The sequence below is a fragment of the Bos indicus genome, chromosome 5 (assembly GCF_029378745.1).
Source record: "Bos indicus isolate NIAB-ARS_2022 breed Sahiwal x Tharparkar chromosome 5, NIAB-ARS_B.indTharparkar_mat_pri_1.0, whole genome shotgun sequence".
NCBI lineage: Eukaryota > Metazoa > Chordata > Mammalia > Artiodactyla > Bovidae > Bos > Bos indicus.
The window spans coordinates 88782429-88807290 of NC_091764.1; the positions used below are offsets into that span (position 1 = coordinate 88782429).

Here is a 24862-nt window from a genome sequence, read left to right on the forward strand (position 1 = left end):
ACCATTAGCCTGGCTTACCCCTCTCTACTGACTTTTCAGCACTGTCCCTTTGATTCCTAGAGAGACGTCACATAGTCCTGCAGCCCCTGGGTCCTGCACCCTGCCCTCCTTCAGGTCTGACAGCATGGAAGCTGGGACCGATGCAAACCTCTGGGAAGGAGCCAGGTTGTTTAGAGATTTTCAAGTATGAGCTAAATGGAAAGGGAGCACAAAAAGAACATTATAGATTCATCAGAGCAATCATGTGTTATTTCCTACCAAAGCCACCCAGCTTTGATTTTATTTTTGTTGTTACTTTATTCTTTCCTGAGAAACAATCGGCAAGTACAGAAAGAGGCTGTGGAACCATCCAGATTGTAGAAGCTTTAAGACTAACCTTGTTTCCCTCTGTACAATATTACTGTTCATTTTGGTTCAAGAGATTATTAGCTCTTTGGAGCCTTAGTTACATTTTTTGTTTTATATTTAGGAACACTTTACAAATAATATTACTTTATGTTGCTTGTATTTGAGTTTTATTACAATTCAATCTAATGCTAAGTAACTTCCAAACTAAGTAGATATGTGATAAAAATTAACTGGTTTTAAATAGTCATTTTTGTTGTTGTTCTGGTTGTGAATGCTGCGGCTGGATATAATTACAGTTGTTTAGTTGCTAAGTTGTGGCCCACTCTTTGCTACATCATGGACTGTATGCCAGGCTCCCCTGACCTTCACTAATCTCCCAGAGTTTACTCAAATTCATGTCCATTGAGTTTGTGATGCTATCTAACCATAATTATAGAGATGAGTTTTAAGTGATAATGTGCATAATCATAAGAACTCTGATTTGGATATGATTCTTTAAGTAAATCTTATAATAACCTAACAGGAACACCCTGTGATTAAGTTGTAGTACTGCTCAGAGAAGTAGCATGTGATTAAAGTTGAAATCTAGCTATTTTATATTCACTCCTAAAAAGTTTAATACTGTATGCCAAAAATTCCTTTAAAGATTAGCTGTTTCCCTTTAAGTGTAAATTAATTGGTTGACAAAATCGCCAAGCTCACTGAGATAGTTTTGCCCACATCTACCCATACTCCTCTCATTTCCACTCCCATGGAAACAACCAATGAACCAACCAAACATGTAGAGAAACAGAGAAAGAGCATTTCTATTTTAATGTGTTTCAGCATAAATGGATTGAAGATATTTGTTGCACTATGCTTTTGGCTTTGGGTAGAAGAGCCAACATCTATGTATTCTGAAAGTATATGTTCAGACTCAGAGACCCACCACAACAGAGTGTTAAAGTGTAAACAACAGATGAGGAGACAAAAAGGAGTGTGTACCTGTGGGCAGCCATGAAGGACTCCTTGACAGTGAGTGATGGTTTTGGACACATACACAGCCATAATAACATCCTTAAGAGGAAGACTCAAAATGTTCAATTTAGAGATTGACTCGATCAGATGACCTAATTGCAATCAGATGAAGGGAGAGAAAAAGCATAATGATCCAGTAATTGGGGAAATAGAATAGGCTTAGCTGGGGTTCTACTGACACTATTGCAATGGAGTCACCAGACTAAAGCCCTTCAGGACTTAGAATTTTATCTAATTGCTAACATCCACCCCCTCTTAATTTTTCCTTTCTCTGCATTTCCAGAGATAAATTAACTTTTGGGGATGTAAGTCTGAACTCAATTGCTTGGTGAAGTACAATTCAATCTTTGTAATAAAACAGCAAACCTTCCTCTTAAAGACTGTCTTGAAATACAAAGGAAGGAAAGACCAGGAGGGGTGGCTGGTACTAACTAGGGGTTTGAGTCACTGAAGCCCTGAGGAGTTTTAGCTCCACATGCAATGGAGGAGGTTTGTTGTTGTTTGGTCACTAAGTCATCTCCAACTCTTATTGACCCCATGGACCCAGGTTGCCCTGTCCATGGGATTTCCCAGGCAAGAATACTGGAGAGGGTTGCCATTTCCTTCTCCAGGGTATCTTCCCAGCTCAGAGATTGAATCCTTATCTCCTGCATTGGCAGGTGGATTCTTTACCACTGAGCCACTGGGAAGCCCAAGGAGGAGGTTATGCTACAGGAAATAATCAGCCAGTCACAGAATGACAAATACTGAGTGATTCCACTTATATGAAGTACCTGAAATAATTGAACTTATGGAAACAGAGCCAAATGGTAGTTTTCTGGGGCTGGGAGCAGGGGGAAATGGAGAGCTACTGTTCAACAGGTATAAAGTTCCAGTTACACAAGATGAATAAGTTCTAAAGATCTGCTGTATAACATTGCACTTATGTTAACAATATTGTATTGCATCCATAGACATTTAAGACGGTAAATCTCGTGTTAAGTGTTCTTACAACAATAAAAACAACAACAACAAAAAATATGGAAATAAAATAAAACTAAGATGTGGACAGCTAAAACCAAGACAAAACCAAACCAAACCAGCAAGAGCTTAAGAGGCTGGTGGCAATTTGGAGGCCTGACATTTTCCATAACAATATGGGGATCTGAAGGCATCTCGAATCCTTCTCAATCTATTCTACAGATTTGTCCCAAGATTTTGTTGAGGTCATAAACTTTCTTTGAAATCCAGGAGGAAATGGCCTAAGGCCAATTTCAAATCAGTATAAACTAAGCCTCAAAGACCCAGGGGCTTCCATGCTGTTTGTTGGATTTTAGTTGTTTGGGGACATAATAGCCTGGTGTTGGTACATTTCATATACTCCCTTGATCCATGGTTCCTTTGAGGCTTTTTTTTCTTGCGTGTGTACTCAGTCATGTCCTACTCTTTGCAACCCCATGGACTTTAGCTTGCCAGGCTCCTCTGTCCATGGGATTTCCCATCAAGAATACTGGAATGGGTTGCCATGCCTTCCTCTGGGGATCTTCCTGACTCAGGAATCAAACCTGGGTTTCCTGAATTGAAGGCAGATTCTTTACAGTCTGAGCCACCTCTATCAAAATATGTATCTGCCTGGGAGGAGCATATTAAATTCAAAATTAAAAGGTGGTAATATATCAATATGAATTTATTAACTCAGTTAGTTTCATAGCAACTGGAAAAGAGTAGAACCAGGGCATAAAACACTGTGGACAATGAGTCAGGTGAAGTACTATAATTTATACCTCTGTGAGGCCAAGTGTAGGGTACACTGTGGGCTTGTGGGGTGGTTAAGGGGAAGATGTACTCCTTGTGTCTTCTGTCAGGCTTTCTATAATGCTAAATGGCTCTCTCATGCTAGACGTTCTGAAAGACAGCACATAGAATTGTTTAACCCCTAACATTAATGCTGCTTGCAAACAGTCACTCAATAAATTAGATTTATCTCTTTTTTGTTGAAGATATATAAATTCAGTTACGGAAGCATCAGTTTTCACTGTTTAGCGGTACTTTTTATCAAACTTGCCATCATCAAAAGAAAAAAAGTCTGGCCCATATCATCCTTTTGGTTTTTTCAGTCAATTCTCACACCTTATCTGTATCTTTTTAAAAATTTTACTTATTTTTAATTGAAGGATAATTACTTTACAGAATTTTGTTGTTTTATGTCAAACCTCAACATGTATCAGCGTATACAAATATCTGTATCTTGACTTTGTGTAGACAGAGTTAGTGGCCTTGTAGTGGATGTGATTTAAAAGATAGTGCAATATTTTGTGCTGTTCTATCTATCCCACATTCCTGCCAATGGAAACTTATTCCTTGCATGAGATAACTGAAGTGAAAATTTTTTCCTGTGTTTTACAAACATGCATTTCTTTTTATCTGGGAAAGAGGAAAAGGATAAGCTACTTCCTAATCAGAATGGTGTCTTAGGTGAGTAGGTGTTATATTGGAAAGTAGTAAAATGAAGCAGTCAAGGATCATATCTAAAGAGTTAGGGGAAAGGGAGTCTAGGGGAAAGGCCTGAAAAATATGTTTTCATATTTTTATGAAGTTTAGCCTGACTTTGATTGATTAAAGAGAAAAAAAATGAAAAGGGCAGTTTACTCTCTGGAGATGATGGGTATGGGTCGTGTGGGTGCACATGTGTGTGTGGGTTTTTCACAGGTGCTTTAGCTTATTGGAGGCATGTGGTGCTACTATAAGCTTTGTCAACTGTATCTATTGACCAATATTTCACTATGCGTAAGGCAATCTGATAGTGGCTGATATAAAATTAGCCAATCTACATGTATTTACTGAACCTCTTTTACACACAAAAAGACATTTTTAACAGAGATTTTTCAAGATTTTATCATGAAGGAGTGAAGGAAATTGTAACCTCTTGAGAATGATATTTTGGGATTAGTTTACTTAAAATCCCATCAGGGGACTTCCCTGGCATTCCAGTGGCTAAGACTCGCCACTTCCAATGCAGGGGGTGCACATTTGATCCATGGTCAGGGAGCTAAGACCTCACATTCAGTGCTTCATGGTCAAAAAATAAAAAAAAAAAAATTTTTTTTTAAATGCCATTGTGTAGGCAACCATTTATTCTGGCTCAGTTGAAACTAAACAGTTAACAAGCCACCAACAGATGTTTAATTAACTCTCTCCATATTGGTAGGGCCAGTGATACTTTAAACAAAAAGCATGTTAGTAAATTACACCTATTAGCTGTTCTGCTAACCAAGAACCTATTACCCTTGTATGATGAATTGGAAGACAGGCACATTTCCACAAACTCAGAATTATGGCTTGGTGAGTAATGAAAGTAAATGTTATCTAGTTACAAAAGCCAGTGATTGATAAATCATAATTAATGACCTTTTATGAAAACTTGGGAAAATGAAGTCTTTGTGCTACAACCTACATTGCATTTCTTTCTGTAAGTTGTATTAATCAAAGCCCTTGGTGTAACACAGCTAATTTGCAAGCAACTCAGATGATGAGATAAACTCAAAAGGATTTCATCTATCTTAAATAATAATATCACTAAGGGAGTTGCTTAGAAAGTTGCTTGGCTAACTTTAAATAATACTTTGATCACTGGAGATACTGATGTTCATTTTATGCAGTCCCAAGTAAGGATCAAATTGGCAAGTATCCACTAACTTAAGATGCAGGGAGCTAGTTTGAATATTTCAGAAGTAATTAAAAATTTTTTTTTACTCTGCTGTCTCTAGCATTAAACAGTGGTTTTTGTGCCTGATACAGTTATATCATTTGGGGTGCAGACTAGATTTTTTATCAGCTCTGCTTTCTCCTTTATACACAATAGCATTAGCTACAACTAGGTTACATGAAGGAATTCTTTGTGGTTCTGTTACTCAAAACTAAATAGATAAATAAAATGCACATAGCCGCAGGCTACAGGGCCACTTATTTCTTCTGTTTGGTTCGAAACCAGTCACTCCTTTGGGTTAATATAGAGAAAATGGGGGTTGTTTCCTCTAGGTGTTCACCTTAGGATACAACTGCCTGCAACCAGGTGGAAAATAAGGGGTGTGTGTGTGTGTGTGTGTTGGGGTTTAAAAGGACAGGGTCCGGGAGATGAAAGCACAGGAGAGAGAACTGCTTTGGGAATTAGCAGATGATGGCTCACTCCTGCAAATACCTAAGATGTTACCTTGAGCTAATCTCAGAGTTTTTGGTTTCAGTTTCCCCATCTGAAAAAATATATAATTATTTAATTCATCCCTGTCTTCCTATACAAAGAAAACATCAGAAATAGCAAGGAAATAGCAGAGAAGAATGGTAGACAAGGACCAGAAGAGAAACAATCATCAGACATTTAGTCCTACACCTTAGCAATTTCCCACCTTCTATTTTTGCCTGAGTGCCTGTGATGAAAATGCAGAGGTTCTTGAAAGAGCCCTGCTACTTTTGTGCTGATCTTGTTCTTTTAATCTCCTGTCTAGAATGCCTTCACCCCTCATTTCATCTACCTAAACTCTATCTTTTAAGTTCAACTTAAGAATCACCTAATTCATGAAACCTTTCTTCCTTAATAATAGTAACTAACATTTTTGAGTACTTTCTGTGTTCCGGGCATGATGTTAAGATCTCCACATATATTAATTCACATGATTCTCACAAGAAACCTTGGAGGCAAGTTGTCCTATTGAGTGGATTTTACTGAAGAGAAAACTGAGGTTAGATAATTTTTCCAAGGAAACTTAGGGAGAAAGTTATGTATCGGCATCAAAATCAAGATGATCTGGCTCCATGACCCCTTATTCCTTAGCCTAGGCATTGGCATTACATGACTTTGAATGATAGTTTCTGCTGTAGATATTTTATCAGGTGATAGGTTTCATATAAATAGAAATCATACCTTCTAAAGCTACCTGTCCTACAAGCACCTGTGACACTATTCTGTATGTTTTAGTATATATAATGTGTGTCACTGAGGGCTTCCTGGTCACTCCGTGATAAAGAATCCACCTGCCAATGCAAGAAATGCAACTTCAATCCCTGGGTCAGGAAGATCCCCTGGGGAAGGAAATGGCAATCCACTCCAGTATTCTTGCCCAGGAAATTCCATGGACAGAGGAGCCTGGAGGGCTACAGTCCATAGGGTTGTAAAGGGTCAGACATGACAGCAATTAGACAACAACAAATGTGCTTATTGAACAAATCTGTTCAGGAAGAATGGGGAGAGATATGTGATCAAATAAAAGAAGAATTATTTTCCCCTTATTAAATAAAATGGTAGTGTACCATTGAAACCACATGAGACAAGATGGTGAATTGGACTAGGATGGTGGCAAAAAGAGGAAAAAATAATTGAATCAAAGGTTACTTAGGAGGGAGAATAAAAATGTTAAATGAACAATATGGCTCCAAATACTTAATGATTTCCTCCCTTCCTGGGTGGCAGATCTCTAAATTAAGGTATGTGCCTGGTAAAACCGACGACAGGACTTAGCGACTGAACAACAAAAATGACAACTGATATTTTTATCTACCTCATTTGTCCTGGTATGAGTTTCATGAAGGTGAAATAATAGGCAGAGACAGCTGCCTAAACAGAAAAGATAAGGGATAGCCCATTCCTTAACCTTTATTATGTTTTCTATTTTTAGCTTTGTCAAAGGGAGAAGCAGATGGCCCCAAGATTCAGATGTATGTAGAAAATGTGGGCAGGTAGAGATTAGTCTGGGAGGAGGAGCCAAGATGGTGGGTAGGTGGATGTGGAGTGCCGCTTGCTCCACGAATGCGTTAAGAATACATCTACAGATGCAATAGAACGCCAGCTGAATACTAGCAGGAGTCCTTGACCACCGGAAAGGATTATGCGGATCCACGAATACTGGGTAGGATGAAAGAAAGAAGGGAGAAGGAAGAGGAAAGCGAGCAGGAATGGACCTCCACCCAGGGGTTGGGGAGCTGAAGCAGGGGAGAGACTCTGCATCTGGGGAAAGCGGTTGGAACAGAAGGGAAGCATTTGAGACTGTCGGAGGAGGGTGAAACAGCTCATCTGTGACAGTCTGAATAGAGTGAGAACCACATAGACAATCTGTGCTGTGGCTCTATGTAACCTGGACAGGCAGGGCACACAGATGCTGGGAGCTGGAGCTGTTGTGCCGTAAAGCCAAAATCATTAACTGTGCATACTGTAACCAAGGTATTGTTCTTATGGAATTGTTCATTGTATAAAGAACAGTTTTAAATGTTGCAAACTAATGAGTTGCACCATTTAAAAAATTTCTTTCTCCCCTCCATCTCTTTGTTGGGGAATACAAAAAAATGTATAATACAGGTGACATTATAATGCTTGCTTAATCAAAGAAGAGAGACTAAACAAGGGTAAAAAATTTAACAGTACAGTATTTGGCATCATTTCCTTGTCTTGATTCTGTTTGTGTCCTAAGATACAAAAGAAGTCAGTGGTTTTTAACAGTTTACAAGTAGAATGTGATTGTAAAATGTACAGTTCAGTTGTCTTTGAATTATGAACTTTCTTCAGATATAATAAACCATGGCTTTTAGGCTGCTCAACATTACAAAAATTAGGAGAGTGTTCCCAAGGTGAGGACTACTGTTGATTGCAGGGAGATGGTGTGAGGAAATGGAAGGGAGGTGAGCCATAAATCCAAAATAGGGAATGCCTTTAGGGGACAATCAGGTGGCCATGGAAGCAGGGTGCTACTGCTGAGCCACATATGGGGGGGGTCACCACTGTAACCTCTCTTTGCCCACATGCCAGTACCGACAGCTGGGCAACAGGACTAGCCAGAGTTGCCCTTTGAATATCTTTTGTCAGAGGCTAGAAAAGACTCCTGTGCTGTGCTGTCCTGTGCTTAGTCACTCAGTCGTGTCTGCCTCTTTGCAACTCCATGGATGGTAGCCCACCAGGCTCCCCTTTCCATGGGGATTCTCTGGGCAAGAATGCTGGAGTGGGTTGCCATGCCCTTCTCCAGGGGATCTTCCCAACCCAGGGTTCAAACTTGGGTCTCCTGCATTGCAGGTGGAGTCTTTACTGTCTGAGCCACCAGGGAAGCCCACAAAAGACTCTTAATAGTGCCATATCTCTTGTGCCCATGGCTGTTGACTTTCCTGCTCACGTGGTGTCTCTGGGGTCTCTGCCTCCATGCAGCCGTGCCCTCTCCTCACCGAGGCAGACCCAAGTCCTCCAGGGCAGCCTTAGGAGCAGACTCCTGTGGATGACCCACAAACAGAAGAGGGGGTAAAACCACAATTGACCTCCAGGGACAGAACAACTAAGGAAGAGTATCAAAAACCTTTCCAGCAGCTGCACAAGCTGCAGATTAAATCCACATGATCAACTAGGTAGACTCTGGAATATATAAAAAGACAATGAGTGCTTCCATAAAAGAAAACTCTCTAGCTCTGGCAGCTGTGGACATTGGAGGCAAACATACAAGGGAGTAGGACCAGATTAGAGTCTGAGCTGTCCTCAAAACAGGGCCAAAGCCCAGCCCTCCACAGTACTGGAGGACCTCCTAGGGTCACTAAGTCCATACGCTCTGCTTGCCACATGACAGGCCAATGAATCTGAGAGATGAGGTGTTGAGTCAAGGAATATGACTTTATTTGGAGAGCTGGCTGACCAAAAGATGGCAGACCAGTGTCTCAAAGTAACCATCTTGTTGGGATCTGGATGCCAGGTTCTTTCATAGAGTGAGAGAAAAAAAATAAGGAACTAAAGTCAAAAGGCAGAGTGGAGAGGAAAAGGCAGTGAGGAAGTAAAGTAAAAAGGGTCTTCAGTCTTGCAAAACATCTCTGGGAAGGGCCAGCCTTTGGAAGGGGTGTGTTAATCTTTTTTGTAGCCGTTCACAGGTAGGCAAGGTCAGATTATCTTTTTATGATCTGAACAAAGCCACTTTAGTGTAACAGGCAGAGGGGCAAGGTCCTTGGAGGCAGGCCATTGTGTATAATTATAATAACAACAACAATGAAAAACAAGTCTGAAAAGAACATCAAAGAAACAGTTTCCAACATGGGGTCAGACTTGGTTCTTCTCCAGAACACTAGGAAGACAGAGACAGGCTGTGGCGCACAGCACAGACAAAGAAATCCTAGGAAAACATTTATTATTACTTTTATGTTTTGATTGGCTTTGTTGTTGGCTCTGGGTTTTTTTTTTTTTTTTCTCTTCCTTTTTCTCTGTTGTTGAAGTTGTTGTTATTATTATTTCTATTTAGGCTTTTGGAATTTCTTATCCCAGTTTTTCTTTCTTTTTTTGACTGCACCAGGTCTTGGTTGCAGCATGTGAGATCTAGTTTCTCATATGTGTGTATCTCAGTTTGTGTGTTAGTCACTCGGTCATGTCTGACTCTTTGCGATTCCATGGACTATAGCCCCTTAGGCTCCTCTGTCCATGGAATTCTCCAGGCAAGAATACTGGAGTGGGTAGACAGTCCCTTCTCCAGGGGATCTTCACAACCTAGGGATTGAACCTGGGTCTCCTGCATTGCAGGCAGATTCTTTACAATCTGAGCCACCAAGGGAAGCCCTGATCAGGGATCAAATTCTGGCTGTCTGCATTGGAAGTACAGAGTCTCAGGCCCTAGACCACCAGGGAAATCCCATAGGCTTTTGGTATTTTTTTAATCATATTTTTTATTTCTTTCATATATTTCTACTTGTATGCTTTTTTTTTTTTTTTTTGCTGTTCTTTGCTTTGTTTTTGGTTGTTATTGTTTTTCTTATATATACATCCTTTTAATATGTTTCTATTTTAACCTTGCTTTTCTATTTTTTTCAGCATTTTTGACTGCTTGCTTTGTTTTCTTTGCTTTATTCCTCTATTAGACTCTAGCTTTGGTTTTATTTTCTGTTTTAGTTTTGTTTTTAACTGGTTGATTTCATTTTTGTCTTCTTTTGTTCATTGGGTCACTTTCTTTTACTTTGGTTTGTTTGCTGTGCTTTGGTTTCTTTCGTAAGTGTATGGGTGCATTTGTTTGCATATGGGTACAAATGTTCCTTTGTTTTTGTTTTTCTGTTTGTCTAATTGTGCTTTTACCATTTGTCTGGGTTTGTTTTTTTGTTTTTGATTTTTTAAAATTTAGTTTTAATTGGATGACAATCACTTTATAATATTTTGTTTGTTCTGCCATACAACAATGTGAATCAGCAATAAGAATACACATATTCTCTCTCTTGAACTGTTTCTTCTTTTTTTTTCTGATATTGAGCTGCATGCTATACTACCCAAAACAGTCTACAGATTAAGTGCAATCCTTATCAAATTACCAATGGCATTTTTCACAGAACTAGAAGAAAAACTTTTATAATTTGTATGGAAATAAAAAAGATCCAAAATTTGAGAAAGAAAAATGGAGCTGGAGGAATCAACCTTCCTAATTTCAAACTATACAAAGCTACAGTAATTAAGACAGAATTGTATTGGCACAAAAACAGAAATATAGGTCAATGGAACACGACAGAAAGCTTAAAGATAAACCCACACACCTATGGGCGCCTTATCTTTGACAAAGGAGGCAAAATTATACAATGGAGAAAAGACAGCCTCTTCAATCAGTGGTACTGAGAGAACTGGACAGCTACATGTAAAAAAATGAAATTAGAACACTAATTCTGGTGGGCTGTTAACTCACCACACCTTTAATCCATTCACTAAATAAGTGGCCACAATTTGGGAAACTCTAGTGTTGAGGAGGACAACCAGTTAAATATCCTATCTTTCTTCAAAGAAATTATAATGTTACAAATATCCACATATTTATAATGCAAGGGCAGTGATACAATGAAAGGCAACAAATATGAAGGAAGATGAAAACAGGATGGGGAGACTTCAAAGAGTGATCTTGAGGAACAAGTGAAGTTAGATAGCAGAGAAAGCAGCAACATGTTCTAGTGAGATGGACCATCATGCAGGAAGATACAATAGTAGATGAGTCTGAAAGAATGTCTAGCAGGTATGTGTAGCTGGAGCACAGCATGAATAGAGAAGTGAGTATGGGTGTGATAACTTTTCAGAACCTCTGACATTATGGGTGTATATATGTCTCTACACATTGATATTGGCATGGCCATTTGGCATGTTTTGATCAGTGAAATGCACTCAGAATGATATTTCTGAATGAATTGGTTGTTGCTAATTGCAATAGGTAAGGTACTACAAAAAAAGAGGTACTCAGAGAGTGGGTTGTTTGCAAGCAGAATTGGTAGAGATTATGGAGAGCCCCTGGTGGCTCAGATAGTAAAGAGTCTACTTGCATTGCAGGAGACCTGGGTTTGATCCCTGGGTCAGGAAGATCCCCTGAAGAAGGCAATGGCAACCTACTCCAATATTCTTACCTGGAGAATTCCATGGACAGAGGAGTCTGGTGGGCTACATTCCTTGGGGTCGCATACATTTGGATATGACCTGAGCAGCTAACACTTTCACTTTCATGGAGAGCCCAGAAACTTGTGATTGCAAAATAAAATTGTTTCTCATCACATTGATGATATCTTGGTGATTAAGATGTATGTGCGTGAATGCATGCTAAGTCACTTCAGTTGTGTCTGACTCTTTGCAACCTCATAGACTGTAGTTGGCCAAGCTCCTCTGTCCATGGAATTCGCCAGGCAAGAACAGTGGAGTGGATTGCCATGCCCTCCTCCAGGGGATCTTCCCAACCCAGGGATCAAACCCATCTCCTGTGTCTCCTGTACTGCAGGCAGATTCTTTACCACTGAGCCTTCAGAGAAGCCCAATTAAGGCATATCCTCAGGATAAAAATCATATCCCAGAACTATTCTCTAGGTACAGCTGCAGAGCAGAGGTATGGTCTATATAAAGACTTCTGAGAGGGTGAAAACCATGCCTACTAGTTTCTTTCATTTAGACAAAATGACTGGTCAGCAGATGTATTAGCATGAAGATAAGTATCTGTTGTTTCAGGCCATTAAGATATTGTGGTTGGTTGTTAGGCAGAATTCTCAAAGCAAAATTGCCCCTGAGTTTGGATACATTTTCACATTAAGCCATTTCTCTCACCACACAAAGTGGAGGATCAAGTGTACTGCCTGAAGGTCTGCTAACCAGGAGGATTGCCTGTCGTCTCTGGGTTTCGGGCCGCTCCCCAGAGGGGCGCTAGTTCAGCAGTGATTCGTTTTCAGTTTACCTCCATGTAGTGAAATCACCCATCTGTAAATCAAACTCAGTCTTCCCCTGCCTTGTCTGTCAGCTGATTTTAAGGAACTTTGCTGATATTATAGGTACAACTTGATGGGGAGATGCAGATGCAACACTGGTGGATGACGTGGAGTCTGATCTACTTGCTCTTGCCCTCTGAACCTGCTTGTGTCTGATGCTGAAGGTATCACTTTGTTCTTAGAACAAAGGTCTTTGTTCAAATGAGGCTCAGCACCTACCTCCTTTTCTGCCTCAGTGAATCCGACAGAAGCCAGCTCATCATGGGCAGCTCTGGCCACATGGTCACTTGATGTGCCCTGGGCAGTCACTGCATCATTTCCAGCACCTGGTAGCTGCAGTCTTGATTTAGAAATCCAGGGGGTTTCTTTTATGATTCTTATACTGAGGTTTGTCATATTCTTCACACTGTCTTTTCCCCTTCTCATGCTCTCTGTAAATGTCTACTCTTTCCTATATGAGTGCTCAGTTGCTCAGACATGTCCTCTCCTTCAGTCAATGGTTTCCAACTTGAAAAGCAGCTCCAGTAGGGTAACTAAATAAGGTATTGTAACATTTTATTAGAGATGGCATCTCTCAGCCTCTGATTATCTACCCTTGTTTTCATTTGTTTATGTAGGTTGAGTTATGTCCTTGTTGGTCATCTACCTATCTTGCACCTAGGGTTGTCATGTTCTATTAACCATTCCTATAACTTTCTGTAGTTCAGATACCGCTGGTTACCACCCCAGCCTTGATGCTCATTGCAAAATTGTACCTGTTTTGCTTCTGATCTTTAAATGCCACCAGCTGACTTCTGTTATTTTGTGATTTTTATCCTCTTTTCCTCTCTGCTCTCAGAGAACTCTGTTCTTTCTCCCTTTTCCTTTTCTTTTCAGCTGCACTTTGCAGCTTGTGGGATCTTAGATCCCTGACCAAGGATCAAGCCTGAGCCCCTGCTGTCGAGTCCTAACCATTGGACCTCCAGGGAATTCTGAGAGCCCTATTCTTTAATAGCATCCTTTAATGTATTCCCAAAAGCAAACCTAGGAATATATCAAATAGTTCACCTCAGAAACTTAAAATTAATGAAAGACTGGGAATATATGAGAGTATATGAGAGACAGAGAGGATGTTTATATGGACATAAAGAAGTGAAGACAGTTACACATAATGCTAACATTACTGCAAAAAGAAAATGAGCAAAGCGAGTCAAATTTGGAAAAACACCAATTTCAGTTTTCAACATCTGCCAAGAAGTGTAAGAGTTTAAGAAAAGATTTCCAAACTTTTTTGAAACATACACGTTCTCTGAAAGGAAAAGTCGAAAATCTGGAAGGTAATCTAGTCTCTACTGCAAATACTCATTCAGAAAATACTGAACGTAGGCTTCAACTAAACCTACATTCAAGCATGTCTGAACACCTAAAATTTAACAATGAGGGGAAAACCCACAATATAATAAATTTGAGGGATCCATGAGCAGGGGATCATTATTCTTCCCCCAATAGATATTTTCTGTCCATTCCGAGATGTGTAATATTGATGATATGGAAGAGATGTAATCCAACCATCATTGTCAAAACATATTGTGATATGGTTAATACACAACAACTTTTCATGTGTAGTAAGATGAGTCAGACCTTAAGTAAGAGCTCCAGCTCTAATAATTACAAGAGTATTTATGGTGGACTGAGAAGGTATTCAGGCAATGAAACTGGGTATATGGTTGAAGGAAACTCAAACCTTAAGAAATATCAGGGACCCGAATCTTCAAACAAGGATTCTAAAAGTAATAAATGTAGAAATACCTTTTATCAATTGTCAGGTTTTTCTCTAGATAAGAGTACTTGTACTGGAGAGAGGGTTTGTAGTGAATATGGTAAGGTTTCTAATCAGTCTTCAGAACTTATTCAATAGCAGACTGTTCAGAATCTACAGAAAGAATACAAATGTAAGATATGTGGAAAAGTCTTTAGTAAGTCATCCAATCTAAGTAGACATAGGAAAATTCATACAGGAAGGAAACCTTTCAAATGTACAGAATGTAGCAAAGCCTTTAACCGTTGCTCACATCTTACTCAACATGAGTGAATTCATACTGGAGAGAAACCTTATAAATGTACAGAATGTGGCAAAGCCTTTATTGGTTACTTCCATCTAACCTATCATCAGTGAATTCATACAGGAGAGAGATGTTATAAATGTACAGAATGTAACAAAGCCTTTATCTCTTACTCATATTGAACCGAATTTCAGCAAATTCATACTGGAGAGAAGCCTTATAAATGTAAAGAATGTAACAAAGCCTTTATCTATTGCTCAGTTCTTATTCAACATCAGCGAATTCATTCTGGAGAGAGACCTTATCATTGTACAGAGTGTGGCCAAAGCTTTATTTGTCATTCAAAGTTAATTGTACATCAGAGAGTCCATACTGGGGAGAAACCATACAAATGTAAAGAATGTGGCAAAGCCTTTATTTCCAGTTCGGCCCTTACTCATCATCACTGAATTCATACCGGGGATAGACGTTATAAATGTACAGAATGTGGCAAGGCCTTTATTAAGGGTTCTAGTCTTAATGGCAACCCACTCCAGTACCCTTCCCTGGAAAATCCCATGGGCAGAGGAGCCTGGTAGGCTGCAGTCCATGGGGTCGTGAAGAGTCGGACACGACTGAGCGACTTCACTTTCACTTTCCACGTTCATGCATTGGAGAAGGAAATGGCAACCCACTCCAGTGTTCTTGCCTGGACAATCCCAGGGACGGGGGAGCCTGGTGGGCTGCCCTCTATGGGGTCGCACAGAGTCGGACACGACTAAAGCGGCTTAGCAGCAGCAGCAGCAATGTTAGCACTAGCCTGCAGAGGGCAGCCATCCTTGAGGTTCTCAACAATGCCACCAATGAATTCCATATTGCTGGGGTTTACAGAGTGTCCTTTGGACTCTCCTATGAGATACAGATGACTGGTGGGGGTTTTTGGCCTTATGTGATATGTACACTCTAGCCTGCTCACTTTGATCTTTTTGATCCCTTCTCCCATCATCTACTTCACTTGGTGTGCGCTACCGGTTTTCTAAGTTTCCAAGAGACAGTCTAGAGGAGTGCTTGCCTAACCTTTGACAAATATTAAACCTTGAAGAAACTTTATATGTAAGGGGTATGTCATAAAAAGAAGAGAAAAAGTTATAGATTGTTTTGAAATGTTGGCTATGGGGATTTTTTTAAACAAGGCAAAAGAACTCATTGTCTTGCCAAATGCTAATTATAAATGTATCAGAAAATTTTCAGAAACAATGTATTTGAAAGCCTTTTGCTTAGTCTGAGAAAATTTCACACTCTTTGGTTGAATTATTCAAACCCTGACCTTACCTTCCGTTACAGTTATTTTCACTTCCAACCTTAGATCAACAACCTACATATTTGGCTGTTCTCTGGCCTAATCCCCTCAAAAACCTACTTTTTATCTGGTATCTTCCACTAGAAAATGCATTTCAATATTTTTTTCTTTAACCAGTAATGTTTTATTTATCTAACTCTCTAACTTTTCAATTAGTCAACTTTTGACCTGTATCATATTATTCATAACACAACATTCCCTGGGGTTTTAATCTGTCACTTCCTTCATTCTTTCTTTCTTCTGTATATTCAAAATAACCTCGTGGTCCATGATTTCAATTCTATACTTGTCTCTTAGATTCGTTTCCTCTCTCAACCCATTGCTGAACCAAAACCAAAACCAAAACCAAAACCAATTCAAAATTCCGAGTGAACACATCGGTCTACGTATCTCCCTCTTTTTTTTTGTCTTTCAAATTGAATATTTCTGGCATAAAAATCACGATGCTGTTGATGATCTGTATATTTCATATGATCCAATCTGACTCAGCCTAGCAAGCAGTGCTATTTACCAATCTTTTTACTCACTTCCATTTGACTTCCTGTTTTAATATCCATGATGACTGTTTTGACTTTTTTCATTCTATTGAGGTCTTCTACCACATCCCCGATGCTCTGCCTTTCTGGTGAGAATGTAGGAGTCATTCTACACATATTCTTTCAACTTCCTCTTACCTCAGAATTTCCTCAGGTTTTAACAACTTTGCTTTCTCTAAGGCACCCTACACATCCTTCCTCATGCCAAGAATATCTACATGAACATATAAAGACTGTACAAATGTGTACTGATCTCAGTAGTAAGTGAGCAAGGGTTAAACAGTACAGCTAGTACTTGCTGTCTCTGGGCAGGGTGTTTAATTGTAGGAGGGAAAATTATAACAGATTCCATGATTCTGCTGCATAGAAAGAGAATGTCTTGGATCCAGTCTAAAATTAGTGTTCTAGCAAAAAGCAAGTAAGAAAATGTAAAAACTTACAAAACAAATGAAAAAATACAAAAACAAACAAAACAACACCACATTGTAAATCAACAACAACCAAAAACAAGTACAGTGTAGATTTCCCATTGCTTGAACACAGAGGCAATTAGCCAGAGGACAAGGGGTGCTCAGGCTTGAGCCAATCACAAGGCAACTGCAGGTAGAGACACTTGTCATCCATGGATAATAATTGAAAATGTGCCAAGTACTTTCTAAAAAACTTTATTTATTATTATTATTATTATTATTTATAATTTATGGCTGTGCTGGGTCTTCATTGCTAAACATGAGCTTTCTCTAGTTGCAGCGAATGGGGTCTCCTCTCTGCGGTGCGCGGGCTTCTCATTGCAGCCGCTTCTGTTGTCATGGAGCATGGGTTCTAGGTGCATGTGTTTCAGAGTTGTGGCACATGGGCCCAGGTGCTCTGAGGCATGTGGAATCTTCCTGAACCAGGGATCGAACCTGTATCTGTTGTATTGGCAAGCAGACTCTCAATCACTAGATCACCAGGGAAGTCCTGGCAAGTATATTATGAAGCTTAATTTTACTTTAAATTAATAAACTAAGAAGTAGCATGGTTTTTTTGGATAAAATTTCCAGGTTCTCTTGCATCTGATTTCCAGTTAGGCTGTCGATGGGAGGTACTGGTGTGAGACTGGAGTTGTAGAGGGGAAAAGACACTTCTCCTGCTCCCTGCTCCGTGTGTTAAGTGGTGACTCTGGCAGCATCTGTCTGTCCCTGGCAACATCTGTCTGTCCCTGGCAGCTCAGCCTTTTTCGCTTTCTGATATAGTCTCAGGAGTGAGAGAGACTTGCCATTAACGTCAGTCTCTAGGTTGCCTACTGTCGTCCAAGTTTGGCTTTTTAACTCTTCTGATGCTTATATAACTAATTTCCCATAATTAAATCCTCTATTAAACTACCTGTCATGGGTTCTATTCTTTTGTCTGAACCTTGACTGATAAAAAGATAGAGATTATCTTCATTGTACGGGTGGATTAAGCGACTTGTACAAAATCACACAGCTAGCTTAAAAACAGGCTTTCAAACCAGTTGTGCCTCATTTCAAAGCCCAAGTAAAATGACTATGCTGTATGCAAAGGATATTCAGAATGAATTTTCAAAGAAACAGTTTTCATGCATCGCTTATTTTTATTACTTGGCTCAAATTGTCTGCATGATAGCACTAAGCAACTATTATTAACGTTTAACTGTCTATCTCTCCCTTTAGCTTGTGATACTGCTTGAGAGTAAGCACTTATTGTATTCAACTTTGTACTCTGAGCACCAACTACTGTGCTTGGAATGTAGTAGAGCCTTAATAAATATTTGTGGAATGAATGAATAATAATCACTACTGTTTACAGAGTGATTATTCATTCTAGTAAGTCTGCTAGGGGTCTTACATAAATTTTATAACTCAATCTTCAAAACAATCTTGCAAGGTAGGCATAAATATTCTAGCATCATAGATAAGAGAAAATAAACTCAGAGTTTAAGCAATTCACAACTAAACTAGAATTAAAGTCTGATTATATATGGCTGCTTCCATTAATATGAAGAAACAAATGTATAAATAATTGGGTTGGAAAAAAATCTAAACATATTATTGGATTTACAGTTTTTAGAGGAGCTTCATAAACAGATAAAGTCTTATCTTTATGAGAAAAAGGAGGAGTTTGGTGTTTTCTTGCCATAATTAAATAAAAGAACAGTTTTTGTATCTAAAACTGTCTATAAAGGCAAAAGAAAGAGAAATTGGGGTAAAAATATGAAAAATGAAACAGTTTAAGTTGCTGATTTGAAAAAACATTGGCTACTCCCATAATTATCTAATCATTCTCTAGGGTTACTTGGCATGAGAAGTAACACTGATGATATTCACAACCAGCTCTCCTAAAGACTTAAAAGACAGATTTTAGCTTTACTTTTCCAGGTCTTGGTTTATTATCCAATGTGTGTGCATGCTAAGTCACTTCAGTTGTGTCTGACTCTTTGCAACCCCATGGACTGTAGCCTGCCAGGCTCTTCTGTCCTTGGGATTCTCCAGGCAAGAATACTGGAGTGGGTTGCCATGCCCTCCTCCAGGGGATCTTCCCAACCCAGGGATTTAATCTGCATCTCCGGTGTCTCCTGCTTTGGCATGTGGTTTCTTTACCACTAGCACCACCTGGGAAGCCCGTATTATCTAACACTAGACAGGAAAGTAACTGGGTATCCAAAGTAACTGGGGTAGGTGTGTCTATTGCTGGACTACTGATGATGGTTTGTACTTATATTTCTGAGTGTTCCATTCTTTGCTTTGCATAGTAAAATCATATGTGCAAGTCTATGGCCTGATTAAGTTTTTCCCTTAGTGTTAGTAGAGTGATGCATTCCTGATACCTCCTCTGAGTTTGCACTTAAAATTATGCCTCTATTTGTAAGGCTGATTTGCAGAATCCATTGTCTTTTTCTTTGATTTCTGATGAAAAGGAACTAATAGAAGCAAGATAATTTGGTAGGCATCATACAAAGAGCTGTTGTTGACTCTCCTTGTGCTTGTTTGGCGTGTACTTGCCTGGCTTGGTATTCGCTGATATGATTTCAGCTGGATACCACCAAGAGGCTGCTCTCTTTTTGCAGAGCAAGGAGCCATTTGAAGATTCTGGAAATAAACAAGTTTCGTAAGATTTTTGCTGGCGTGACCCTGTCTTTTTTCCCAGGGAAAGGAAGTTCTCCTAAATCTTCTTCATGTATGTACTATTAGTTTTGCCATGATAAAGTAAAGCCTTTATTATGTTAGTTCAATAGTGTAGAATAATATAAAATTAAATGTATGCATTTTCCCAGGTGGTTTGTAACAATAGAAGGTATTGTGTATTTATCATTGGGAAAAGAACACAATAAGACCATTTACTTGTTTTATAAAACACTGTATTCTTTTGTGGCTGAGATGCATCATTATGAGCTGGATACCAAGGGGTGTCAAAAACCCCAGAGTGTTGCTGTTTCATGGGTATAGACTTTCAATCACATAAGATGAAAAATTTCTAGAAATCCACTAACCAAACACATGCTAATTGTTCTGGAGTGAACAATTCTGTAATGTGATTTTACCACAATTAGAAAGAAAACAAAAAGAAGACACAAAAAGCAGAGTTGTGACCAGTAGACATGGAAAAAATTCAACTACGTTCATGCTGCAGAATTACCTGCTTCCATTTGAATGCTCAGAAGGAGTTAGAGAAATAAACTGATTCTCTACTTAATAAAACTGCAGCAAGGCATTTCCATCAGCAGTGATGATTGATGAGGATTGGGTCAGTGATGCTGCAGTCCTAGGAGCAGAAATCACCATGTAAACAGAGCTGTGATGACAAAAGGGAACTCTTCATAAGGCTGGCCCTAGTCTGGTCTTGAGGATATGAAGGAAAAAACATGTGTAGTCTCTGATTTAGGGCCAAAGTGCTCAGCAGTGACGGTGACATTAATTAATTTTGTTAAGTTAGAAGAATAGAATGTATTTATTTATTTATTTCCACTATAATTTTTCCAAAGTGTCTGAAAAGCTAAAATGTTTTCACTTTTGTATAAGTTGGCAAATTTGGAAAAGTTTAGTGCTAATTGAGGGCTTCTCTGGTGGCTAAGATGGTAAAGAATCTGCCTGGCAATGCAGGAGACATGGGTTTGATCCTTGGGTTGGGAAGATCCCCTGAAGAAGGGAACAGCTACCCACTCCAGTATTCTTGCCTGGAGAATTCCACGGACAGAGGAGCCTGGTGGGCTATAGTCCATGAGATCTCAGAGAGTCGGACACGACTGAGGGTTAACACTAGTGCTAACTGAATCACGTTTAATTCTTTCCAAATCCTTAGCTTTAAACACTGCATTTTGTCCCAGTTAAGACAATTGTTTAAAAACTTCTTTCAAGGCTGGAAACACATTTTGCAACAAATCCTTGAGGCATGCTGATAAAACCTGCACAGTATCACAGTACATATAAGGAAACACAGAATTCCCCAGGGTAGTGATTTTCTCTTACCAACTCCAACTTCTATGCCTCTGTAGCAATATGGGGAAAATGGGCATTTAGAATAGTCATGATTTTAGCCACCAAGATGCATGAGTACAACTTTGATGCCAAGAGGAATAAGTTCTCTCCCTCTTATTGTTTGTTTGGGTGGTTATATTGAACTCTCATACATTGAAATATAAGCAAGCAAGAATGGGGAAAAAAGGGAAAAAAGCATAGGATAGAGGGATTTAAAATGTATGAGAAGGAAAAAATGAGGAAAAAATGAGGTAAGAAGTTTATGATAAAACCAGATAAAGACTGTGTATGCTCAGTCGCTCACTCTGACTCTTTGCAACCCCTTGGACTGTAGCCCGCCAGTCTCCTCTGTCCATGGGATTCTCCAGGCAAGGATACTGGAGTGACTGGGTTGCCATTTCCTTCTCCGGGGGATCTTCCCAGTCCAGGATAGAACCTGAGTCTCTTGCATCTCCTGCATTGCATCCCCATAGATGAAGACCAAAGAAGAGGAGTTCCCAGTCTTCTGATAAATCATCCCTGTCTATGGGTTTATCTAAAACTAATGTCATGTACTTGCACTGTACTTAAGGTGATTTGGAATTTTTTGGGAGGGATTTTAGTGTGAGTTCATTTGTATTGTCATTCAGAATTGCTAAGGGTGATCTCTAAGAGTTTTCACTTATGACCTTTGAATTTGTTCACCACTTACATACCAAACCATTTGTATTTGATCACACACTGTCCAGTTCTATTCCAATATGTTTTATTGAAGAGTTTTACCTTTCCCGATAAATATATAAGTTCCTTGGGATCTGCGTTCAAGTACCTTCCACAGAACCTTATTCTTCTCTAGTGATATATATTTATTGTCTTTAGGGCAACTTATCTGTCCTGTTTACAGCTGGAATCCTATGCTTAGCACAATGACTGGCATAGAGTAGACTTTTGATACATATTTGTTGTGTTCATAAAAGAAGGACTAAAAAGAATTAAATTCATATATAATTTTTCAGTGGCTATTGCCTTAATGTGTGTAGGGAATTAGATTCAGGTTTTTAAAAATAAGGGCCAGTCTGGATATTGTTAAATGGATATGTTTCAGAGGATTTTAATCAATTAATCCTGGGGATACTGTTATGATAGCATCTGACAACTTGAAGTAAATTTACTAGAATAAATATTGTCAGAGTGAAATAGTTTGGTTTTGGTAGAAAATATTGCCCTGGTTTCAAGAAAGGAAATAGGCAAAATCTTTGACAACACATTAGTAGAATTTAAGAGACATGGCCATCTTTTTATTTTACATATAAAAGCGTGTATCTATATATTACATATATATACTTAGACACGCATATATCTGTATTTATTATATATGTATAAATATAGATCGCCACCTTTGTTTGGTCTTCTCCTAGACCTCACTTCTTAACTGGCAGCTGTAGGATTCCTTTCCAGATCAAAGAATTATTTGTTGTTTTTACTTAGGCTATTTCCATGATTAAAATTCCATGTCTCCCCAGGTTTCTGTGAATCAGCAGTGCCCCAGAAAGCATTTCCCTTCTTGAGACTTTAGGGAAATCTTGGAATCCAAAGAACTTGAAGAGGGAGCCTGGCCAAATGAGATTTCTGAGCCTTTGTAGGCTTGCTAAACCAGATACTTAGCACAAACACAAATCAAAGTCCATGTGTTCCTAAAAGCAGCATTTTCATGTAAGTCCAGGAAGCTCATTTTGGTTTTATTTATTTTGGCTGAAGAAGTGAAAAGTTTTGTTTTAACCACGTGGTTATTATTTTGCAAGGAGACCATAACAAATTATTCTAACCTTTAATCTCACTAAAGAGTAACTAAAGTGATTTGATGTAACTTTTTCAATGGAAAACTAACAGCTAAATCTTCTCTAACGTCATTACTTTCTGGATCTGAATCAGAAGCTTCCTAGGTATTTTTGTTACACAATGGATTCTTGATTCTGTTATTCAGATTCAGTGTTTTCTTCAGAAGAACGACCCTTTATGACTTTGTCAGTAATTTAATAGATTTTTGTCTTCTTAAAAGACTAGAATTAAGAAATATCAAGATTTAGAACATAAATATCTTGGACTATTCAGAAGAACAACATGGGAGAAACTGAGGAAAGAATCGAAACTCATAGAATAAGATGTCTTTCCAAGTTGAAGGTATGGACTTGCTTTGTGTGGATATATGTATATGTACTGTATTTTCTTTTTAAACCTAGATCTTGTAAAGTTGTTTATATCTTCATGCAGTGATCTGATAATAACATCATACTACCTGATATATTGATAATTTCTTGCTTTAATGAAATTGGTTTGTAACTGAGAGTGTGTCTAAATAGGATTATTGATTCTAGGAAATTTAATCAGAATAGCTTTAAAGGATTTAAATGGGAGACAGGATCTTAAACATTTTCAAGCACACATAATACAGTACCATTTACTTTCCTGGATCAAAGGCCTATTTAAAGTTCACCCTTCTGGTGAGAGGAGTATGGAGATCTCTCCTGGAAAATGGTACATTGGACAGAAAAGCTTTGTTAATCTGTATTCAGTGATGACTTCACAATGACCCACTAAAACAAATGTTTGCTTCAAGCTTTGGCAGCATACCAGTCATCCTCTGTAAGAAAAATGCCCATTTTGCTAGCTTTGGGTATTCTTAACTACTTCAGAGAAATTCTTTTTGCATAGCCATAAAACCATTTTGCTTTCAAGCAAAATTTGAATTTATTTTAAACCAGAAGATCTGGATACTTGTCCTGATTCTACAGCTACTGCCTACAAGTGGTTATCAAACTATTACACTGCCACCAATTTTCTTCCTATCGAAAGTTTGTTTTCTCTTTATATGTGTGTAGGAAAAATCTACACATGTACAGAAAAGTTGAGAATCATGATGTAGAGTTAGAAAACTACTTTTGCCTGAAATGCTACATTAATTATGTATTAAAAAAATCCCTTTAAATTATTCCTTAATTCTGATGTCCATCTCCTAAAACCGAGGGTTTAAAAATAAAGACTGAGGACCAGGCTTCCTAGATTTGTGCTGAGTTCAACTGCTGGTTTGCTATGTGCCCTTGGATAGGTTGCTTAACCTCTTTGTGGTCCAGTTTTCTCCTCTGAAAGAGATAATGATAATTTACTGTTATCTCATAGAATTTTTTTTCTTTTTACATGCTCCAAACAATGACTGGAATATTGTAAACAGTCAATAAATACTAGTTATTATTAATAGCATTTGTGGATAAAAGTAAAAAATTATATATTAACAATTGGCTTTTAATTTTTTGTTACGTTGGAGTTTGGCAGGATTAGATATTATCTGAATATGACAGCCAAATATTGTAAGCACAAGTTTATCAGGTAAAAGACAGTTGCTTAATAAATCATCTGGGTTTCTCTGATTCTCTGACCTTAGAAATATGCTCATTAAGCAAGCATTTTTAGAAAGTAATAAAGGACTCTCTTCAACAAGTTTGCTTCAAAGGCTGGGGCATTATTAAAAAGCTGATAGGACTAGCTTTATAAATATCAAGGTTATTTTGTACTAGACACGAGTAGGAATAGCCACTAGTTAGACAGCCTACCTAGATGTTTCAGGAAAAGAAAAGTGGGATCATGATTTATCTAGTTTCCTTTCTTAAAATGTTAAATAAAAGAAATTATTCTTTCAAACATGATTTGTACTGTGCTTGGTTGGCTTTGCTTGTTTTTAAATACAAAATCTGAATTATAAAATCATGTGAAAGTTATTTACAGTGTACTCTGCAAAGATTTACAGGAAGATGCCAGACATGGTTTTTATAAATAGGATTTAATATAAAAGGATAAATAGCTAGAGATATAACTATGCTCTCTAGTCAGTCATATGACAATATTCATTTTGACTTATATTGAGCTTGATATTTAAAT

At 38.5% G+C, this 24862-nt stretch overlaps 1 protein-coding gene across 11 annotated transcripts in view; it reads left to right on the top strand.

Annotated features, from left to right (window-relative positions):
• The window catches only part of SLCO1A2 (solute carrier organic anion transporter family member 1A2), a 120059-nt gene that overhangs the window by 37622 nt on the left and 57575 nt on the right, over positions 1-24862 (top strand). For 6 of the 11 annotated variants that reach the window (XM_070789988.1, XM_070789987.1, XM_070789983.1 and 3 more), the window contains one exon: positions 22989-23110. The exons of 1 other annotated variant lie outside the window; for it this stretch is intronic. In XM_070789988.1, coding sequence (XP_070646089.1) covers positions 23092-23110 — 19 coding nt within the window. In that variant the 5' untranslated portion in view covers positions 22989-23091. Of the gene's footprint in view, positions 1-22452; positions 22643-22685; positions 22873-22988; positions 23111-24862 lie in introns of those variants that run through there. 4 more of the 11 variants (XM_070789984.1, XM_070789989.1, XM_070789991.1 and 1 more) reach the window with 3 other exon arrangements.